This window comes from Astyanax mexicanus, chromosome 15, assembly GCF_023375975.1.
Source record: "Astyanax mexicanus isolate ESR-SI-001 chromosome 15, AstMex3_surface, whole genome shotgun sequence".
In the NCBI taxonomy this organism is placed as follows: Eukaryota; Metazoa; Chordata; class Actinopteri; order Characiformes; family Acestrorhamphidae; genus Astyanax; species Astyanax mexicanus.
Window position 1 is genome coordinate 27,692,176 of NC_064422.1, and position 19,437 is coordinate 27,711,612.

The 19,437-nt window shown below is 38.2% G+C and overlaps 1 protein-coding gene across 1 annotated transcript; it reads right to left on the reverse strand.

Annotated features, from left to right (window-relative positions):
• Positions 1-927: 927 nt before the first annotated feature.
• On the reverse strand, positions 928-16,891 carry hs3st3l (heparan sulfate (glucosamine) 3-O-sulfotransferase 3-like). The gene is made up of 2 exons (XM_007257229.4): positions 16,003-16,891; positions 928-3,856 (listed from the first exon to the last, which is right to left on the reverse strand). Exons 1-2 carry the CDS (start codon positions 16,413-16,415, stop codon positions 3,238-3,240), a joined length of 1,032 nt encoding a protein of 343 aa, XP_007257291.2. The 5' UTR covers positions 16,416-16,891; the 3' UTR covers positions 928-3,237.
• Positions 16,892-19,437: the final 2,546 nt, after the last annotated feature.

A 19,437-nucleotide genomic window follows, 5' to 3' on the forward strand; every position in this document is an offset into this window, starting at 1 on the left:
ATTAAGAGACCACTGCAGTTTCTGAATCCGTTTCTCTGATTTTGCTATTTATAGGTATTTATTTGATTAAAATGAACATCGTAAAACATTGTTTTATTCTATTAACTACGGACAAATAAAAATATTGTCATTTAAAGAATTTATTTGCAAAAAATGAGAATTAGCTGAAATAGCAAAAATATGCAGAGCTTTCAGACCTCAAATAATGCAAAGAAAACAAGTCAATATTCATAAAGTTTTAGGAGTTCTCCTCCACCAGTCTTACACACTGCTTTTATGCCACTCCTGGTGCAAAAAATCAAGCACTTCAGCTTGGTTTGATGGCTTGTGGTCATCCATGTTCCTCTTGATTATATTCCAGAGGTTTTCAATTTAGTAAAATCAAAGAAACTCATCATTTTTAAGTGGTCACTTATTTTTTCTACCCAGATAGGGGCTTGAACCCATAATCCCAACACAAGGAGGTGAACAGTAAGAGTAGCAAAAAGGAATACATAATCGTCTGCTATTTGCATTTTCAAACTATGTTTTTGTAAATAGGTGACACGGTAGTTATCATGTGGCTAATACATTCTCCTCTCAACACTGTCTTGGGTTCAAGTCCTCATCTGGGTGAAGTTTTCCTGTTCTTCACATGGTGTTGGTTTCTTCAGGGGACTTCAATATCTTCACACAGACCAAAAATAATGAAAATCAGTTGAATTTAGTTACGTTTACTCGACCTAATGAGTGTGTATGACATTGTTTTCCATGTGAAAATTTGCTTTGTGGAACTGACTGGTGCTTCTCACAGCTGTGTGTTGGCAAAGTTTAAGGACTGTGTAGAGTTTGATTGTAAAGTGTCCTTAAGATACATATATAAATATAAATAGATGAAGAATAATTTCCATTCCTTCATTCATAAATGTATTCACACTCATACATTGCTTATAAAAAGGTTTTATTCTTCAAATTTTTATTCAGCTTCCAACATTTGATAACAAATACAGTAAAATCTTCAAAATAATTTAACAGCTTCCTTGGCCACTAGTGCAAATTCATGCAAGCAATAGACGAATCCCGGATTCCATTTTGTGTGGTGTGTGTGTGTGTGTGTGTCAATGTGTATCATCAACTACAGAAGGATATAAACAAGAACGGGCCATGAATTCAGCTTGTAAATGTGAGTATACACAATACCTCATTAAATAAATCAGTATCTTTCAACCTAGACTGAATCTCAGACTGTTCCCTCCCTATTTCCTTTGTAGTGCACTAGGTAGGTCATGAAATAATGATGTTGACACAGAAATAGTAACAGATTATGATATTTTATTCATCTATAGGCCAGACATATCCCTGCTGAAATTAAACTGTAGCGCACTGTTTGAATGCAGGGGCTGGTATTTTATTATTTACCTATACAACAGATTGGTACCCAGTTTGAGACCGTCCTAAGTTCTAGTGCATTACATAAGAAGTAGGGAACCATTTGAGACTGATCCTTGTCCAAGTGTACTACACAGGAAGTAGGGAGTCATATGTTACTGTTCTTAGACCTAGTGCCCTACACAGATAGGAGGGACCTATTTGAGACTGACCATAGTCTTAGTGCACTGCATAGGGAATAGGAAGTAGGGAGGAATATGAGATTGACTAGTACTGACTTGGACTGACACTTGTAACTAGTACACTACATAGGGAGTAGGGCACCATTTGAGGGAGCTATATAGGATTGACCCTAGTCCTAGGGTGATGCATGTGTGAAGTAGTGAAGCATTTGAAATTGTGCACTACATGGGGGTATACTTAAGACTGATCCTATTAATAGTGCACTACATAGGAACTAGGGAGCCATTTGAGATTGACCCTAGTCCTAGAGCACTACATACGAAGTAGGTAACAATTTGTATTACATAGGGAGTAAGGAGGCTTTTGGGATTTAACAAGCTCTAGTGCACTACATAGGGAGCAGGGAGGCATTTGTAACTAATCTTAGTTCTAGTGTATTACAGGGGAAGAAGGGAGGCATATGGGATAGAACCTAGTCCTTGTGCACTTTTTAGGGATATATCTGAGACTGGCACTATTCATAGTGCATTACACAGAAAGAAGGGAGCCATTTGAGATCAAACCTAGTCATTGTGCACTACATAGAAAGTAGGGAGCTATTTGAAACTGACCCAAGTCCTAGTGCATTACACATAAGAATAGGGATGTATCTAGAACTACATATGGAATAGGGATGCATTCAAGATTAAACTTATTTCAGTCAATACTTTCTCCTATCCAATGACGTGACTTGAGGCTCCAGTTCTTATTGGCTTCTGGACATATATTAAGCAGGCAAATGGCCTCATATGCCTGATAAAACACAGTAGCAAGATGTGATTATTCTCACTGTCCTGCTCTTGATAGTAAGATTTTAATCTAACAATTAAAATCTAAAATGTGACAGCTGTATAAAAATGGCTATTTGGTTCACTTCTATCACATGGCTTAGACCTTTACCATCTGTGAGGTCTCAGACGTCCCACAGTCCAGCACATGGAGCAGCTCAGTTCTTGGCCAGTTCTGTGGAAAACAGTAGCGTTTACACTGGCTAGACCCCAAATCAATCATGGGTGACTTTGCATCACAGCAAAACTGCCCCATAGCACCTCGTTTCATGTGTCAACCTCATTTACAAGATTTTACAACACCATAAATCATACAGCACTCTTTACTCACAGCATTTCTTCAAATTGGGCTTTTAGGAATGATGCTCAGCCTCAAATTGCTTGTGGCAACTCAAACATTCTCACCCTCGTCAGTTTTATGCTGCAGCCGTAAAGCCTGTCGCTGTGGAGCCAGAATTGCATTCAGCTGATGGATAAAATGTCTTTGTTTGAAAGTCAACAAATGCAAATTTGATGACTTCATCCTTCACTCTTGATCAGAGTGTGTCATATTTAGCTTTATCATATTCATCCTCTCCCTGTAAATCACTCGGTGATGGCCAATAGCACTCATTTCCTAAATGCTAATAGTCTCTCTATTGTTGTAATCACGACAATGCCTCAAATCGTAGATGAGACAATGTACTTTAAAAGCACTAAAGATAACTAACTGCATCAAATATTTACTCAGTAGAGCAGGCACACCAGTGCCCATTAAGAGTTAGTGCCGTCTGCAGTCCGGCCTAGCATGAGCGAGATGGATTTTTGGAGTTTCTTTTTCCCAGTTTTCCTGATTTCAGTAAAGAAAAGGAAACATTCTTTATTGCCATCCAAAGTCCATGCCAGCCATTTGGTAGAACTTCAGATTATGGGGGTGGTAGAACTCTCTCAGTTTCTGAATGACATCAGGGTCGACGCGGACGTGGGTCCGGCCTTTGGTCTTGCCCAGGCAGTGGGGTTTGCTACTGCCCTCGGGCTTCTTGAGGCAAGGGAAGCCCTTAGTCTTGTTAAAATAGAAGTGCTTGTCCGTGACGATGCGCTGGAGGCCCAAGAAGTCCTGCACGCGGCCCAGCTCTCCGGCCGGGTCACTGATGAGCCGCTCACCGTGGACAAAATGGATCTGCGAGAGAGGGAAGTAGGCCAGCCAGCGCTCTAGGTGCCTGGCGTACAGGCCGATATACAGAGGGCTCCAGAGAGAGTCGATCTGGCCCGTTGTTCGGTTCTTAAAGGTCAGGCTCTCAAAACTGGGCACGCCTGGCGTCTTTGAGACAATCTGTGTGTAGTCAGAGATGGCCCGGGTGATAGGATCCCGCACCACCACAATCAGCTTCACGTCTCGGGACATGGCATGGATGCGTGCCGGAGTCTCTGGAGTCACAAAGTATCGTGGCGTCTTCTCCATCACTATCTGTCCATCCAGGGCTTTGGGCATCATGCTCCTGAAATACAAACAGAGAGTTTAAAGCATGGCACACTTATTATTTCTTATTATATTGTGTTTATTGAACATTAGCTCTTCCACAAAAAATGTCAACTTTGTTTTCAGCACCAACCATTAATGCACACTGAAGTTTTTTCATGCATTTAGCCAATGGATGTTTGTTGTTAAGATTAAAGAAAACACAATTCCTTTTTGTTATTAGATGAAAGAAGAGGAATGTGATTTATGAGAACACATGATTTGAAAAATTCCTTGTGCCTGAAAGTAAGTAAGATGTGTTGTCCATTCTGAGATACTTTCCTTTCATGTTTTCCTAATGAATTGCTTAATTAATGTTGACAAAAAATTGGAAAAGAAAATGTTAGAATGATAAAAATGTATTATATCATATTTACATGACATCTATACTACATTGATTTCTTTGGGAGGCTTAGTTAAAGATTTGCATCATAATTGATTCCACAGCTTGTAGGCTGTGTTTTAGCTTGGATGAAGGTCATTGTGAGGTATTTACATGCTTTAAAATGTCATAATTCTGTAATAAGGGATTTTGTTATATGAATTCTGTTAAAAAAGGAACATGTGATAAAAAAAAGTTGCAATTTTGCAATGCAGAAAAGTCTTTAATGTAAATGTTTAGAAACATATTTTAGAATATGGTTAAAATTCATAATAAAATTACATACCTTTTACAAGTAAATACAAGGATATCAGATCAGCCCATAACCCTAGGCATGTTTTTGCATTACTTGTTGTCTTAATAATTATATAATTACACAAGTAAACAATAATAATACAAGAAAACAACAGCAATAACTTCGAACCTCTCTGAGCTACAAATCATGACAGCAATCAGTCCTGATCTTACTTTTTCTCCACTCCTCATCAATCCCATTTCCCCTCTAGACCCTGAGATCTGTATTCCTTAAGACTAGAGTTACTTTTGCCAGCACTCTATTGATCAGCTAAATCACATCACGCCTCCAGCATATGCATTAGAAGTGGAGACCGGGCCGGCAGAAACGGAGCTAATGAGGTGACAAGGCTTTTGTCCTCCAGCAGATCAGCCGAGGGCTTTAGGGGTGGCCGTGTCACTTATTGGCTGCAAATGAGAATCCAGGCGGCTCTGCGTCTCTCTAAGCTCTTCTCTGTAAGTGCAGCAGCGATGCTGCTAGTTGTGCAGATGTGCAGGCTGCATCAATCAAGTGAGGGTTACTGACGTACGAGGCAAAACAAATGGAATTCACGCGCCTGGGTCTTACTCTCCACTCTCGCATTGGCCAGCAGATGGGACTCATTTAGCTTAAGTGGCTGGAAGACCCGAAGGACTTAATGGACCTCCTGCATCCCACCTGCTTTCTGAGCATGACCACACCTAACTTCTGCTTTGTTCCACTCAGCAGCACAGGTTTTTCAGACTTAAGCAAGTTCTGCATGTCACTTAGGGTGTGAAAGAGACAAAATATGCAAATAAATTCACATCTTAAAGAAATGGCTTAAAAATAGGCTGGTGGTGATGAAAAAAGAGCCTGGTGTTATTCAAGCTCATCCCAAAACACCATAATATACCCAAGAGAAATTATCAGTGATCAAAGAAAAATAGAGTGGAACAGCTAATTAGAATGGTAACATGATTGTAGAATGGTAATATGATTGTATTTTATTTAGTTTCTGAATCAGTTTCTCTGATTTTGCTATTTATACGTATATGTTTGAGTAAAATGAACATTGTTGTTTTATTCTATAAACTACAAACAACATTTCTCCCAAATTCCAAATAAAAATATTGTCATTTAGAGCATTTATTTGTGGAAAATGAGAAATGGCTAAAATAACAAAAAAGATGCCGAGCTTTCAGACCTCAAACAATGCAAACAAATCAAGTTCATATTCATGAAGTTTTAGGAGATCAGAAATCAATATTTGATGGAATAACCCTGTTTTTTAGTCACATTTTTCATGCATTTTGGCATGTTCTCCTCCACCAGTCTTACACACTGCTTTTGGATAACTTTATGCCTCTCCTGGTGCAAGATTTCAAGCAGTTCAGCTTGGTTTGATGGCTTGTGATCATTCATCTTCCTCTTAAATATATATATTTCAGAGGTTTTCTCATTTTTTTCCAGAGCTGTATGTTGTTTTAATTGGGATATAGTTGCAGATTGCAATGACAACTATGGAGGGAATCAAAAAGACTTAAAGACAGACGTTTTATATGATAATTTGTTTATTATATGATACTTTTAGATCATAGTTTCACGCGCAAAGTTTGTTAGTTAGCATTGTATTCTTAAAAAACAAATTAAATACTGAATTTTTTAAATTGTAATTTTTATTCAAAATGTGCTGCATCCAATTAAACAGGATTAATTTTACAGTTTGTAATCGAATATGCTGTTGGTTAGTGATTTTTTTAAGGGCTGATGGAATCCAAAATATATTGTGAAATGTGTGTAACAACAATAACAAACAATAAATAAAAATAAAAATGTCACAATATGATAAAATATTTTGATATTGCCCAACTCTAATTCTAAAGACGGCCAATACAAAAACATATTATCATAATAAATGACATCACAGTATATTTTTCTGAGAATATATTGGGTATTGTTAATGTGTTGTTAATGGTATTGTTAATTGTTAATGTGTTTAATTTTAATTAGTAAAGAAAATAATGAATTTATAATGATTTCTCATTAATAAGTCATAACTAGTGTCAATAATACACGTGTCACTAAGATTTTAAAAGTACTTTGAGTGGGTTATCAAATATTGTAATCATAATATTAATATGCATTTTACAATGGCATGCCAAAAATTATGGGACTGCGGTTTGATGCAAATTGATCGTGAAGTGTTACTTCACAGTACAGCTTGAGAACCCCACACCTGTATAAATTGTGAGTTGTTATCTTGTGAGTGAGGTTGAACACTGATCAGCATGCTCATGACAAGGCGACGCAAATTATTGGAGTTCGAAGGAGGCCTGCTAGTCTGTGCAGAATGATGGGACAATCAAGTTATTTAAGCATTTAACATTCTTTAGTCCACAGTTTGTACCAGGAATACATTAAAGAAGGCATTATCACCCACAGTGGACAGCAGTTGGTAAAAATGATTGATTGTGACAAGGGAGTGTCTGGTTAGAACTGTCCATATGAACAGACATGAGATTATTTTCACATTCACATTAAATGTAGGCCCCAGGGGCAAGTCCTGCTGCTCAGTCCATTATGTTTGTAATCTTTAGCTTACATGGGACATGACAAAAATTATGGGACACGATGGGATATTTTTCCCATGACATTTGGCATATGAGTGTATAACAGGTTAGTTAAATGTCTACAGTATAATATCATCTGAAGCAAGAGACCACATTCCAGCTTTTGCGGATGAGGACGGTCAATAAGGACAAGCCACCCGATGCTTCCAGTGTCCTCTAGCAGAATACTGCCGCCCCTTTTCTGTCCTGCTCTCCCAGAATCTCAAACTCTCATCAATACAGCAGCAGCAGCCCAGCACTCCGCCAATTCCATAGCCACACTGCATTATCAATGACTTCATCTGGGAGAGCACTTAACCTAAAGACGTCCCTGTTTACCTACCCCTATAATGGGGCAGGCAAGTCTATTAGAGCTGCCCATTAATTATTCACTCGCTTCTATTGAGGTGACCCCTTCGTACTTTCAGCTGACCCCATCGCTCCACCCCCAACTTGCTCTAAGTGGAGGCTTGCTTGCTCCATATATGCAATTCTGGATACTGCCTGGAGAGTTCTATATACTGACAAAAGTAACACACAGAATGCATGTCAAAGTTGCAATGTCAACAAAAAAAAAAAACATGCAGTGGAAAAAATGTGTATTGTGGTCAGATGATGAATCAGTATTCTCAAAAGTTGCTGGAAAAAACAACGATGAAATGGACCATCCAGACTGTTATCAGCAACAAGTCCAAATGTCATGGTCTGTCATGGTATATGGGTGTGTTAAAAGGAGAAAAGTACATTGAGATCTTAGAGCAACATACACTGCCTTCTTTTCCTGGGGACTGAAATGGGGGCATTTTTCAATGAGACAATGCAAAACCACATGCTGATTAGAGTACAATGGCTGCGTAAAAGAACATTTTAAGTGTTGCAACATTGCAAAGTAGGAAATCCTTCACGATTCTAACTTTGAGTAATATCTTGGGCTAATATTGGCTGCAATTAAATAAAAGTCAAAGTAAATGCATTTTCCATATTGTCCCTTTTTCTGATTTAGGATAGCAATTATAAAATTATAAAATGTATATTTGTACCATTTTTATCGGTCCATTCATAATAAAACACCCACAGTAACGAATGTTAGTAAAGAACCCGAGCGACACAGTTTTGATGTGACAGCAGTGATACGCAACGCAAAACACTTGTGTGTGTGCAGAACACGGCAAGCTTCCCCTGGTGTACAGTGATCTGCTTATGCTGAATAGAGAAAATCTGAGCTAACAAGAGAGGAGATGCCAATCAAAAGGTGGAGTCCATTAGCAGTCTGTCTTACATTAGCCTTGGAGACAAAAGTCACTGATGCAGAATAGATTGCAGAGCTCTAGCCCATTCGCTAGCATGACAGAGCTCATATAAAAGCCTGAAAGATGTTCTAAAAAAGGAAAGCATAAAGTGCTCGGAGGTCTATAAGCTGAGGATAAAATGTTAGTGTGCACCAGTCTGCTAGCCTACTTAGATAGCTCAGACCTCTCCTTTTTTCTCTCTCCTCTCATGGCCTTTTTTATTCTCAGGTTAAAGAAAAAAACTCTAGGTCGTTGTGTAGAGCATCAGTTACACATTCAATATCAACTTATGTTGTATGGAAAAGGATAATTATATTTCTGCTGACAAATTCCCTCAAATTGGCACCAGCGATCCCAATCTCCAGGGATTAGTAATGCATTGTTGGTTTAAATATTGGCTGAATGTTAACACTTTCCGAGCTCACCCTCGGCAATATGTATTCTCTCTACAAGCTATGAAGCTTCTCCATTGTTTACCGAGTTGCTTTGTGCTGTGCAAGATCCCAGCCGCCCAGAGGACTCAGCCGATAGGCTCCTCCTAATTGAGCCTTGCGTTTTGGCCCGGCCTCTCCGAGGTATACTGAATAAACCAAATGGTGCCCTGGGTATTGATCATGATGGGGGTATGGTAATTTTGGGCCTCAGCTGGTACGAGGGCGGCAGGTGGAGTGTGTAGATGGGCCACTCCACGGCCTCATCAGCAGCTTGCTGCGCACAAACAGATGTGAGGCAATTACCCTGTCTTCTGTTCAGGCATCACCTACTGCTAGGCATGTGATAAGAATTTAGCTCTTTTTTTGTTGTCGGAAGCTAAATTGTTCATTCCAATACAAATTTAAAATGGATACTGCAGAAATAAGCAGTGTAATGTTAATGTATGTGATGATTAAGGGATATACTGTAGTATGTATACATATATATATATATAAATAAATATTTAGTTCAGCCTCTTTTTTTTGTATAAGTGCTGTATTTGGCATATAATCTGATACAATGATGAAAATTGAAGGGGCTGTGATAGATTATTTGAGAGATCCCATAGAAGAACTATACTATGGGCAATATACTGTCTCATAAAAATGCATTATACAATATTTTTTATAATGCGATATGCATCATGATACAAGAGTTACTAATCAATATATCAAAATATATCGAAAATCAAATTTTTAGAAACCCGTCATATAGTATAAAAAAAACTAGCATATGTATACGATCTGAGTACAAAAAAAATTACTTTCCATTTAATAAGAACGGTGGCATTTGAAGATAGAGAGCAACACTGCTATCAAGTGGTCGGGGTTTAAACACAACACAAAGCAAACCACTGTCTGCCACCAATCTTTACATAAAAACTAACAATTCAAAATCTATACTGCATTTTTTTTTATTTAATACAGTATTGCAAAACAAAATGTTGTGAAATTTTAATACATCTATATTTTTATATATTAAACTTGTAGCACTATTTTAAATGCAGATTTCTATTTATTAGCCTCGAGTATAAAGCTTACATAAACAAACACAATGGGCAATATCAAGGTCAGCAAAAAATCAAATGTCATGTCTATATATTGTACAAAAAATCAGTAACATAAACATCATGACAGACCTATGTTTCTTTAAGTTCTGGAAACTTTTACAAAGTTCTTCACGTCTCTTTTACCAGTAGTACCAAAAGTTGTTATTTTATGGAATCACTCAAATAAACATTTGCTGCTCAATCATTTACAAAAAAATATTTAAAAAAATGCAGATTTCAATACTAGACAGATTGTCCCCCTGAGATCTGGGATCTAAATGGGTCTTGATTAACCCGATTAAATAAACAAACAATCCAGAGATGAAAGCTATTATATTCAAATGCGGATGAGTGTATTGTATGGTGGATTAACCGCCTGACATTCGTCTCCTGTAAAATCCTGCATCCATTAGATTGGAGTAAGCATACGCATGCAGTCAGACAATAGAGCAGCAGTCGGGAGAACAGTGTGTGTGTGCCTGGACATGTTTGTGTGTGTATGTGTGTGTGTGTGTGTGTGTGTGCTAGTGTGTGGGTTTGGATCCAGCCATCCATTTCTTTGCATGGTGGCCATTAAAGGCCCAGTCAATTGTAACTGTGCCCTGTCCACTTCCCGTAGACATCCATCATAGAGGGGGCCGGGATGCCCCTCCCATCCCCCCTAGCACTCACCCCCACACTCCCCTGAGGCACCTAATGAGAGCTGAATTACAAACCAAGTGTCTAGGCCTTATGGTGATTTCATAAACTACAGTATATTTCAGCTAGCAAACACACCTGACCCCCACGTCTACCCAAACCCATGGCCAAAACTTCCTGCCACACTGAATTATGGTATATGAGCACAAGCAGAATTATGGTATGAAATGGTTTGTTAGACACAATAGTGAGACTAATAACAAGCTCAACATTAAAATAATACATTATTAGGGATGCACTGATTTGAGACTGCGGGTCAATCAAAAAATATCTAATTTTAGAAAACATATACATTTGAAAATATAAAATAAAGAATTTCAGAGAGGTAAAGTAAGTGTTATTTAAGTAAAATGTACTTTTATTTATACTCAAATAATAAGTTGGGTAATATAACAATTATTGTGCTATCTGATGCTGCATTTTTTAAATATTGTCGAGCTATAGATGAACATGACCTTTTTGATTCTGCTCTTTTAAGGTTTAATAAATACATAATCAAATATCAGTTTACAATAGTGTTCAAAACTTTTCTTGTAAATTCTTTTAAATTATTGAGTTTGTATATTGTATAATTACATAATAATGTCTATTTAAAAAAACAGATAGTTTTTCCCATTTAGAAGCAAATATATAATCTACAGAGACACATATTGTATAATTACTGTATATAAGCTACTATACAATTGTTTTATCACATTAAAAAATAGGAATGTTCTATTGAGTCTGATACTCAATATATGTATCACCCCGATACTGGCCAAAATCACTATATCAAACGGTAGAGGACATACAGAATGTAGACAATATGTAAGAGTATTATCTGATTCAACACCTGTAAAAATAATTCTCAGGCAGTCAATAATCCAACATGTAATGATATTAATAATGATCTCTATTTATCTATTTATAGACTAGAGTATATACATGAAACTAGACACATTTACAGTAATTAGTCTATGGTTGATACATCACTGAAATTCCCAAAACAAGATGTAGCATCACATGTATATTTTAATTTGTCTTACAAGACACAGCATATCATGCAACATGACTTATGCACATACACAGACTGCAATAACAATACTGAGATGATATATTGTGCATCCCTAGTCATAACATAATTAGTGTGAATTTGGCTGAAATGTTCAACTGGGTTATAAAAGCACCAAAGATTCTGAAACGGAAATTCAGTTCTGATTTGATTTCGAACTCCCTTTCTATAAAGCACTTGATAAATCAAACACATCAAGCACTCCATAAAGCCGGGCTTTATTAATTGCAGTCATTTTGGATGTATATATTCAGAAAGCCCTCATAAAGTAGCTGTAATGGCATATATTGACAGAAAGCATCAATAATTCATAACACCTCAAACAACTTCCCTCACTCTCAGCTCAGACCCATCAAATAGTCATGAAGGTAATACTAAGCTAGATTTCAGGTAGTACGCTGTGATACATCTTCCCTCCTCTGAGGCAAAAAGATCACACGCTTAGCCCTCAGAATTTGCATGCCAATTATTTCCCTGTGTTGAAAGATGTGTTTTTGTGAGGCCCATAAATAACATCCTGTAGACCGGCTCTACGTCTATGGGTATGAATTTAAATCTGGATGTTAATGACCTCTATATGAATTGCAAATGATGAACTCTTGCAACGTGATGACATCAGCTGCGACTACATTACAGCTCGGCTCGGTGAGTGACTGGGCATTATATGTCATGGTGAGAAAGCATTAAATTAAAGCAATAATAAGAAAAATGCACGCTCATCTGCAAGGTTTACCTCAAGGAAACCCGATCCAACAGGTTAAAGTACCGGGCCACTCCACCGCTTCAGCTAATCAATAATATTGATGCTACAGAAACTAAAAATGTACACCTAAGGATGTTCCGGAGCTCTCTCCGCATGCGGAGCCAAGTTTCTACAAGTATTTCACTCCTGCTTGAGACAATTAAGTGCACAGGAGGTCCATTTTCCCCCTTCTTTTACCTCTTTATGTGCAACTTGCAGAAATGCCCTCGTGGCAGAAAGTCTATTTCCTTCAGGTCTGCAGGGGCGTCCGGCACCAATGTCATGCACTGCTGAGGGTGACTTCATGGCAAATAGCTTCCTTATGAGAAAGTGACAGTGTTGGCGTCTGAAACATGACCTCGTGGCTCGCTCGCGGATTATGCCCCCCGGCAGGATCTAGCCTCTTGCTAATTGTAACTGAATCTGCGCTGACCAAAGCTTACTGGCGTAATGTTTGCATCAACTCAAGGTCAAGCACTTGGGCCAATCGATCGGAAAAGCACCATAAGAACAGAACTTCATCCATCTCCTCTGGCCTTATACGAGGTTTTATCCCCGATCCAACTCCATTCGTTTTGCTCTTGTCAGAAGATACGCATCTGGATCACAGACGTACCAGAACTACCTCCCCTCCTCCTCCTCCTCCTCCTCCTCATCACCCCAACCCCACAACCCTGCCCACCTATAGATCTAAATCTAGTCTTGATAACGGCCAGATTGATTAATGACCAGGTCTTCTCCACAGGCCCAGCACCATGGGCTGAGGACAGACACCAGATTTTGTGCTTGGCTGCTTGTCCATAAGCTTCACTGACCTTATGAAGTGCCTGGCACACATAATTATCTCGGGTGGAAAAAGTGACTCGGGTTAAAGATCAATTGACAGGTCTCACAATAATGTCAAGTGGTTTGCCATGCTGTGAGGTCCATCTGCTCCTGGAGGGATGACAATCTGCCTCACAGATCTCCAGCGTATGACACTGGGGGCATCAAACATCCACATCAAACATTTTGAGCATAATAGGAAGTATATTTAACAAGAAAATATCAGACTCTGCCCTTTACGTATTGACCTGCTCAGTGCAATATTATCAGTGTGCAGAATTAAAAGGCTGAAGGCAAATTTCTGCGTTTGCCTGTGTGTTGGTGTGTGTGTTAATGTGTATGTGTGTGTGGTGGGGAGTGGGGTGTGCAATTGGGGGTGGAGGTCTTTTACAACCACAACTGAATTATAATTAACTGTGAAATGACATACCAATCAATCAGGCAGTTAAAAGGTAAATAATTGAGTTTCGTTAACTCTTCAGACAATTCGAGGTTTATGGTGGTAAAAGGACAATAAAGTCACTTGGCACAAATACATTAGCAATACTGATGGAATATTCAATAGGCTTTTATTTTCTTAATGAATCTTTCCATTTAAAACGATAATTGTGGAGTAAACAGGTGAAGGGGTGTGCTCTTTACATTTAATGAAGTTTGGTGAAGCTACAGCAAGAATTTACAACTTCTAAGCCAGAGCCAGAGAATATCTCTAACCCTGATCATACAAGCTTAGCTTAGCATTTGTATCCTTAGAAGTTGTAAATTCTTGCTGTAGCCTCACCAAACTTCATTAAATGTAAAGAGCGTGTGCTTCATCTCTTAAATGCACAACATATCTTTTTTAAATGAAAAAATTGGTTAATAAAATAATATAGACATGCATAATAAAGACTAACGACATGCAGCTGCCAATAGACCTTCACTGGGTCTCTGTGCTTACATTATGTGGGGCACAAACGAGTGTATGTAGCTCTGTCTGTTCAAAGTAACATCTGTTACAAAGATGATTAACGCTGAGAACTTATCCAGGCCCTCTTTAGAGGATTGAGGCGGGGCAGATGGCATGATATCTTCCATTCACTCAAACGTCTGTGGATATTTTATGCTGTACGATAGTGTTATTTAATATTTTCCTCTGATCCTGGCTAGCTTTGGACAAAAAAATGCTCTATTTCACTGATATGGAAAAAACATCACTACAGCTTTAATGTCTGAGTCAGCTCAGCTCAGCAGCTCATTACCATTACAGTCATCACAGACTACAGAACTACTCGAGAAAATGTGAGGGTGCTGAATCTGGCATTATTATTAGGAAGCACTCCAGTGGTCTCTAGACTGCGGTGATGTTTCCATATTGACTTAAAAATAAGGTCAGCTCTCCCTTTAGGCCTGAAGTGTGTCTGTGGATGGAATTCTCTTTCTCTCCTTCCTTGTACCAGTTTTATAAATAATATATAAAATAATAAAAGATTGTATTATCCTGCTGTGTGGAGGAAACAGTAAACTGCACTAAATCGAAATCTTTTCTTCAATTCAGTTCAATGCACTTTCTCGCTTGTCTAGGGATTTTGTAGTGCAGGCTGATAATACTGTGATGTTAACAGTGTGAAAATCATGTATTTTTCACATTCAGGGTAATATGGACAATATACTGTAGATATTTATGCATTCATAATTTTATAGAAAATATAAAAACACGTCCATATTCATAATAACCTGCTACACAGGTTACCATCTGTGTGATTTAATAAAAATAAATTATGTTCATGTGAAAATAGGTTGGTTTCTGGGGGATGACACTTTGCAAAGTACAGTCTTGTGCAAATTATGCTGCAGAAATAATGCAATTAAAGAAGCAGCATGACAACTTTATCTCAGAAAACATAATCTAGTGCAGTTTGCTGAGTCAGTGAAGTATCCCGAGTGCAACTGTCTTATACTTTTTTATTAAAAAATAAATATTACTTTATCCACAGTAATTAAATATTTAATACAGGGAATCACAGAGTTGTGATTTTGTGTTCTAAATAAATATGAATATTTTAATGTTATACTTTGCTAATGATTACATCATATAATATTGTATATTGCCATTTCTCCTATGTCTACTGAAATATGAGTATTTGCATTCAGGCTCATGTGAACCCTGGGTTTGCATGATAATCATGTATTTATTTATGACTTATTATTAAAAGTTATAAATATGTTTGGAAGAAGCTTTATTTGTACATAGAGGGAACTGCATATATAGAAAGAGTAGCATCTAGACAGACATAGAGACAAACAGATAGATAGTTCAGAAATCAATATATTTTTTAAATCACAGTTTTCATGCATCTTGGCATGTTCTCCTCCACCAGTCTTACACACTGCTTTTGGATAATTTTATGCCACTCCTGGTGCAAACATTCAAGCAGTGCATGAATGTGATCATCCATCTTACTCTTGATTATATTTCAGAGGTTTTTAATTTGGTAAAATCCAAGAAACTCATCATTTTTAAGTGGTATCTTTTTTCCAGAGCTGTATATTGTCACTGCCATATAGCAAAACCTCACATAACTTAATTGGAAGTCAATGTTAAAAAGATTTGTATTGTAAGTCATTTTGAAGCATTTCTATTGGTCCATTTATGATGGAATTTTAAGAGCTGCTAATTGTGTAAATCAGTTGCCGCTAAAGTAACTTTTTTACTGCCCCACTACCTCTCTCTCTCTCTCTCTCTCTCTCTCTCTCTCTCTCTCTCCTTACCTGTACCAGGTGAGTCCTCGGCCGTAGTGTCTGTCAAAGAAGTGCGGTTCTGAGCCCAGGGCTCGGATGTCCGGGTGCAGTCTGAGGAACTCCAGCAGCGCTCTGGTTCCTCCCTTTTTCACTCCCACGATCAGAGCGTGGGGGAGTCTGCGGCTGGCCGTCCACTCCCTGCCCGAGCTGATCTCACTGACCCCAGCCTCCGCTCTCTCCTCCTCCTCCGCCGCGCTGCTGCTGCTGTTTCTGTCCTGGAGCCCCGTCCTCCTGAGCGGCAGGGCTCTCTCCCCGGCTCCCGCCTCGCAGCGCCCCGCTATCAGGTGCAGCAGGCAGGCGCAGGCCAGCCCGACGCACAGCATCGCAACAACTTTCTGAGCGAGTCTCCTCAGGTCCGGCGCGGGGCTGTGAGCGCTCGCCATCCCGCTAAAGAGGAGGAGGAGGACCGGGGGGAGGCCATGCTAGTACCGGCGGCTCACTTCAACTTCAGACAGCTCACACACACCCACACACACACTCCTCTTATTCGGTCTCAGACTCCACATCGTCCGGTGTGTGTCCTGTCTTCTATTTTTCTCTCTCAGAACAGATAGATAAACACGGCTCGTTCTGTCTTTCGGAGAAAGTTGTTAGTTAGGTAGTAAGCGAGTTTTCACATATTCCAGTTGCCAGTGTCCAGAAAAAACATAATAATAAGTAAATATATAAACAAATAAACGTAAATAAATAGGCAAGTGAATAAATAAATAAATTCTTCTCCGCTCTGTTAGAAAGAAGAATGTGAAGGAATTTCTCTCATATTAAAATTCCAGCCTCAAAAATGAAATAAACAGTAAGGGTTTTAAATCTCCTCGCGCTGCCGCTTCAGTCTGTATAAACTCCCACTCAGACTCTCCACTGTCCTCTCCACTCATTCATTAAAGCGCGTGCGGCTCACAGATCCGCTCTGATTGGCAGGCCGGGGCAGAATGGGCGGGGCTAATCCGTCATAGGTGTATGTAGCACGCCAGGTCTTAGTAACAGTGTGCACCTGTACTGAAAACAGTTCTATGGAAGTCAATGTAAAAAGCGTTTGTTCCAAGTTTTCTCATGTCTTTAGGTCTAATCATCATGACATTTTGACACAATTAAAGAACAACTGCCAAATTCATGTAATGCAAAAATGAAAGACCACAAATTTGAGATACAAGGTTTAGCTTTTTCTGGACAGGATTAGTTTCTCAGGTGGTCCTGGGGTAATTTTCTCTTTTATGAGGGGGTCCTCTGTGATTTTAATTCCGTCCGGAATGACCAAGTACGTGTTTTTCTCAGACTTCCTCTGATAAAATTGCAGGCTGAAATACCTGTTTTTCGATCAACTCCATGGTCCTCTGGTCATTTTAGTCCTGTCCGGATGCACATTTCTGAGTTTCGTCACCCCGCATTTAATAAAATGCCATGCACTGTAATTACACTTTGGGCGCACATTTCCACAGAGATTTGGGAGTACTTTGATGTGTATTAACCCATAAGAGCCCAGACCCACTTCTGAATAATGATACCAAATTCAGTGAGCAATTAATTTGTGCTTTATTTCTGACTGTGTGAATATGACTGTAAATATTATATAGCAAAAATCCTGATGCAACACAATTAACAAAACATTTTAATTACCTGTATTTAAACCTTTTTTTTTGTTAGAAATGGTGTCAGAACTAGTTTTACAGAATGTAAAACAATTATTTCAATCATTTGATTTTAATTGTGGAAGCAGACCTCTAGAAGCTAAAATGCACTTTCAGAAGGAGCCAGTTTTATCTCCAGCACTAACGCAGCACACCTACATACTGTAAATAAGGTCAGATGAAGGTACACAGGTATATGGTATATGTCACTTAACTTTCTACATCTATAGGGGGGTCTGTGACACATATGTCACCATGAGCTCTTTTAGCTTAAAATAAGCGCAGAGAACAAAACAGAAATATCAGGAACTATACACACATATCTAAAATCTATATATACAAAAAAAAATACTAAATACAAAAAAAAAAAGATTAGATGAAGCATAGTGACACAGTATGTATGTGTTAGCAGTGTGTGGCAAGCAGTGGCCAGTGATATTAAATGTTGGTTAACAGTAAATAAATACAGATTAAATAGTAAATAAGTGGTAATAATGCAAATAGAGATCATTGAAATAATCATATTATTATATACAGGGTGAACTAAGATATTGCACACAGTAGAGCACTACACAGTTAAAAAAATGCTAGATTATATACATTTCCCAGATGCATTAGTGAGTTTGGGTCAAAACATGGGTTATTTTTTTTATTATTGGGTTATTTTAAACAACCCAGCACTGCGGTGGGACCTGAAAGAGAACATACACATAACATAATGCCCTGGTCGCCCTTTGTAACCATTTCCCTCCTGCTGGAAGAGGTTAGTTTGATTTATTCTCCCTCACAAATTTTGTGTTATAAAAAAAACTTCAGACACCACACATATGACTGTAGTTGAAGAAAAACAAAAACGTGTTTGTGTGGAAATATGTTACTTTAGCTAAGGCAAACCGCTTAACAGCAAATTAACATGTTGGCTATGCTAACTAGCAAACTTAGCTAATTTAGCAAACTACATAGGTTAGCTACGCTAACTAGATATGTTAGCTAGCTAGATTAGCTAGTCAGCTAACTAGATAGGTTAGTGTTAGCTATTTAGCTAGCTAGATAGGTTAGCTATGCTAGATAGATACGTTAGCTAACATAGCTAGCTTTTTACACTGAAAGTAACGTATTACAGTAATGAGATGTCCATTAGCATCAAACTATTTCTAAACCACGTTTACTTTTAACCTAGTGTTTTTTTAAATAATTATATAACCAATTTGCTGTTTCATAAATTAGCGTACATGTAGCTATGCTAGCTAAACTCGCTATGCTAACTAGTTAGGTAAGCTACGTTGTTCGTTTCAAGAAACAGGTTTCACACATGGCAGGCATTATTTTCTCAGCTATTATTCTTCTTTTATTTTGTATTACTCTCTGTGACTTCAGTATGGAATACAGTAACTATGTAAGTAGTTCATGTGTGTGTGTGTGTGTGTGTGTGTATATATGTTTAAATATATCCGCGGGGTTCAACCTAAAAAAAAAAAAAAAGAAATTCTGTTCATTGATATGTTCATTGATATTGGTATGTTTTTGTTGTTTGTTTGTTTTGTCTTTTTTTATTGCATGCACACTTGTTGTTAGCTGAAAAAAATTATAAGGAGGGCTTTCTTTTACTGGACAATGCTCCAATTGTAGCACTTTTGGCTGCTCAGCCTTTTAGTAATGTAACGTAATAATAAGTAGCGTAAGTAGCAATATCTAGCAATAAGCTATAGCAATATTGAATTTCTGAATTTCTGCATACATTTAACATTCCTTGAGACATAAATTGTCAGAGAATGCAATA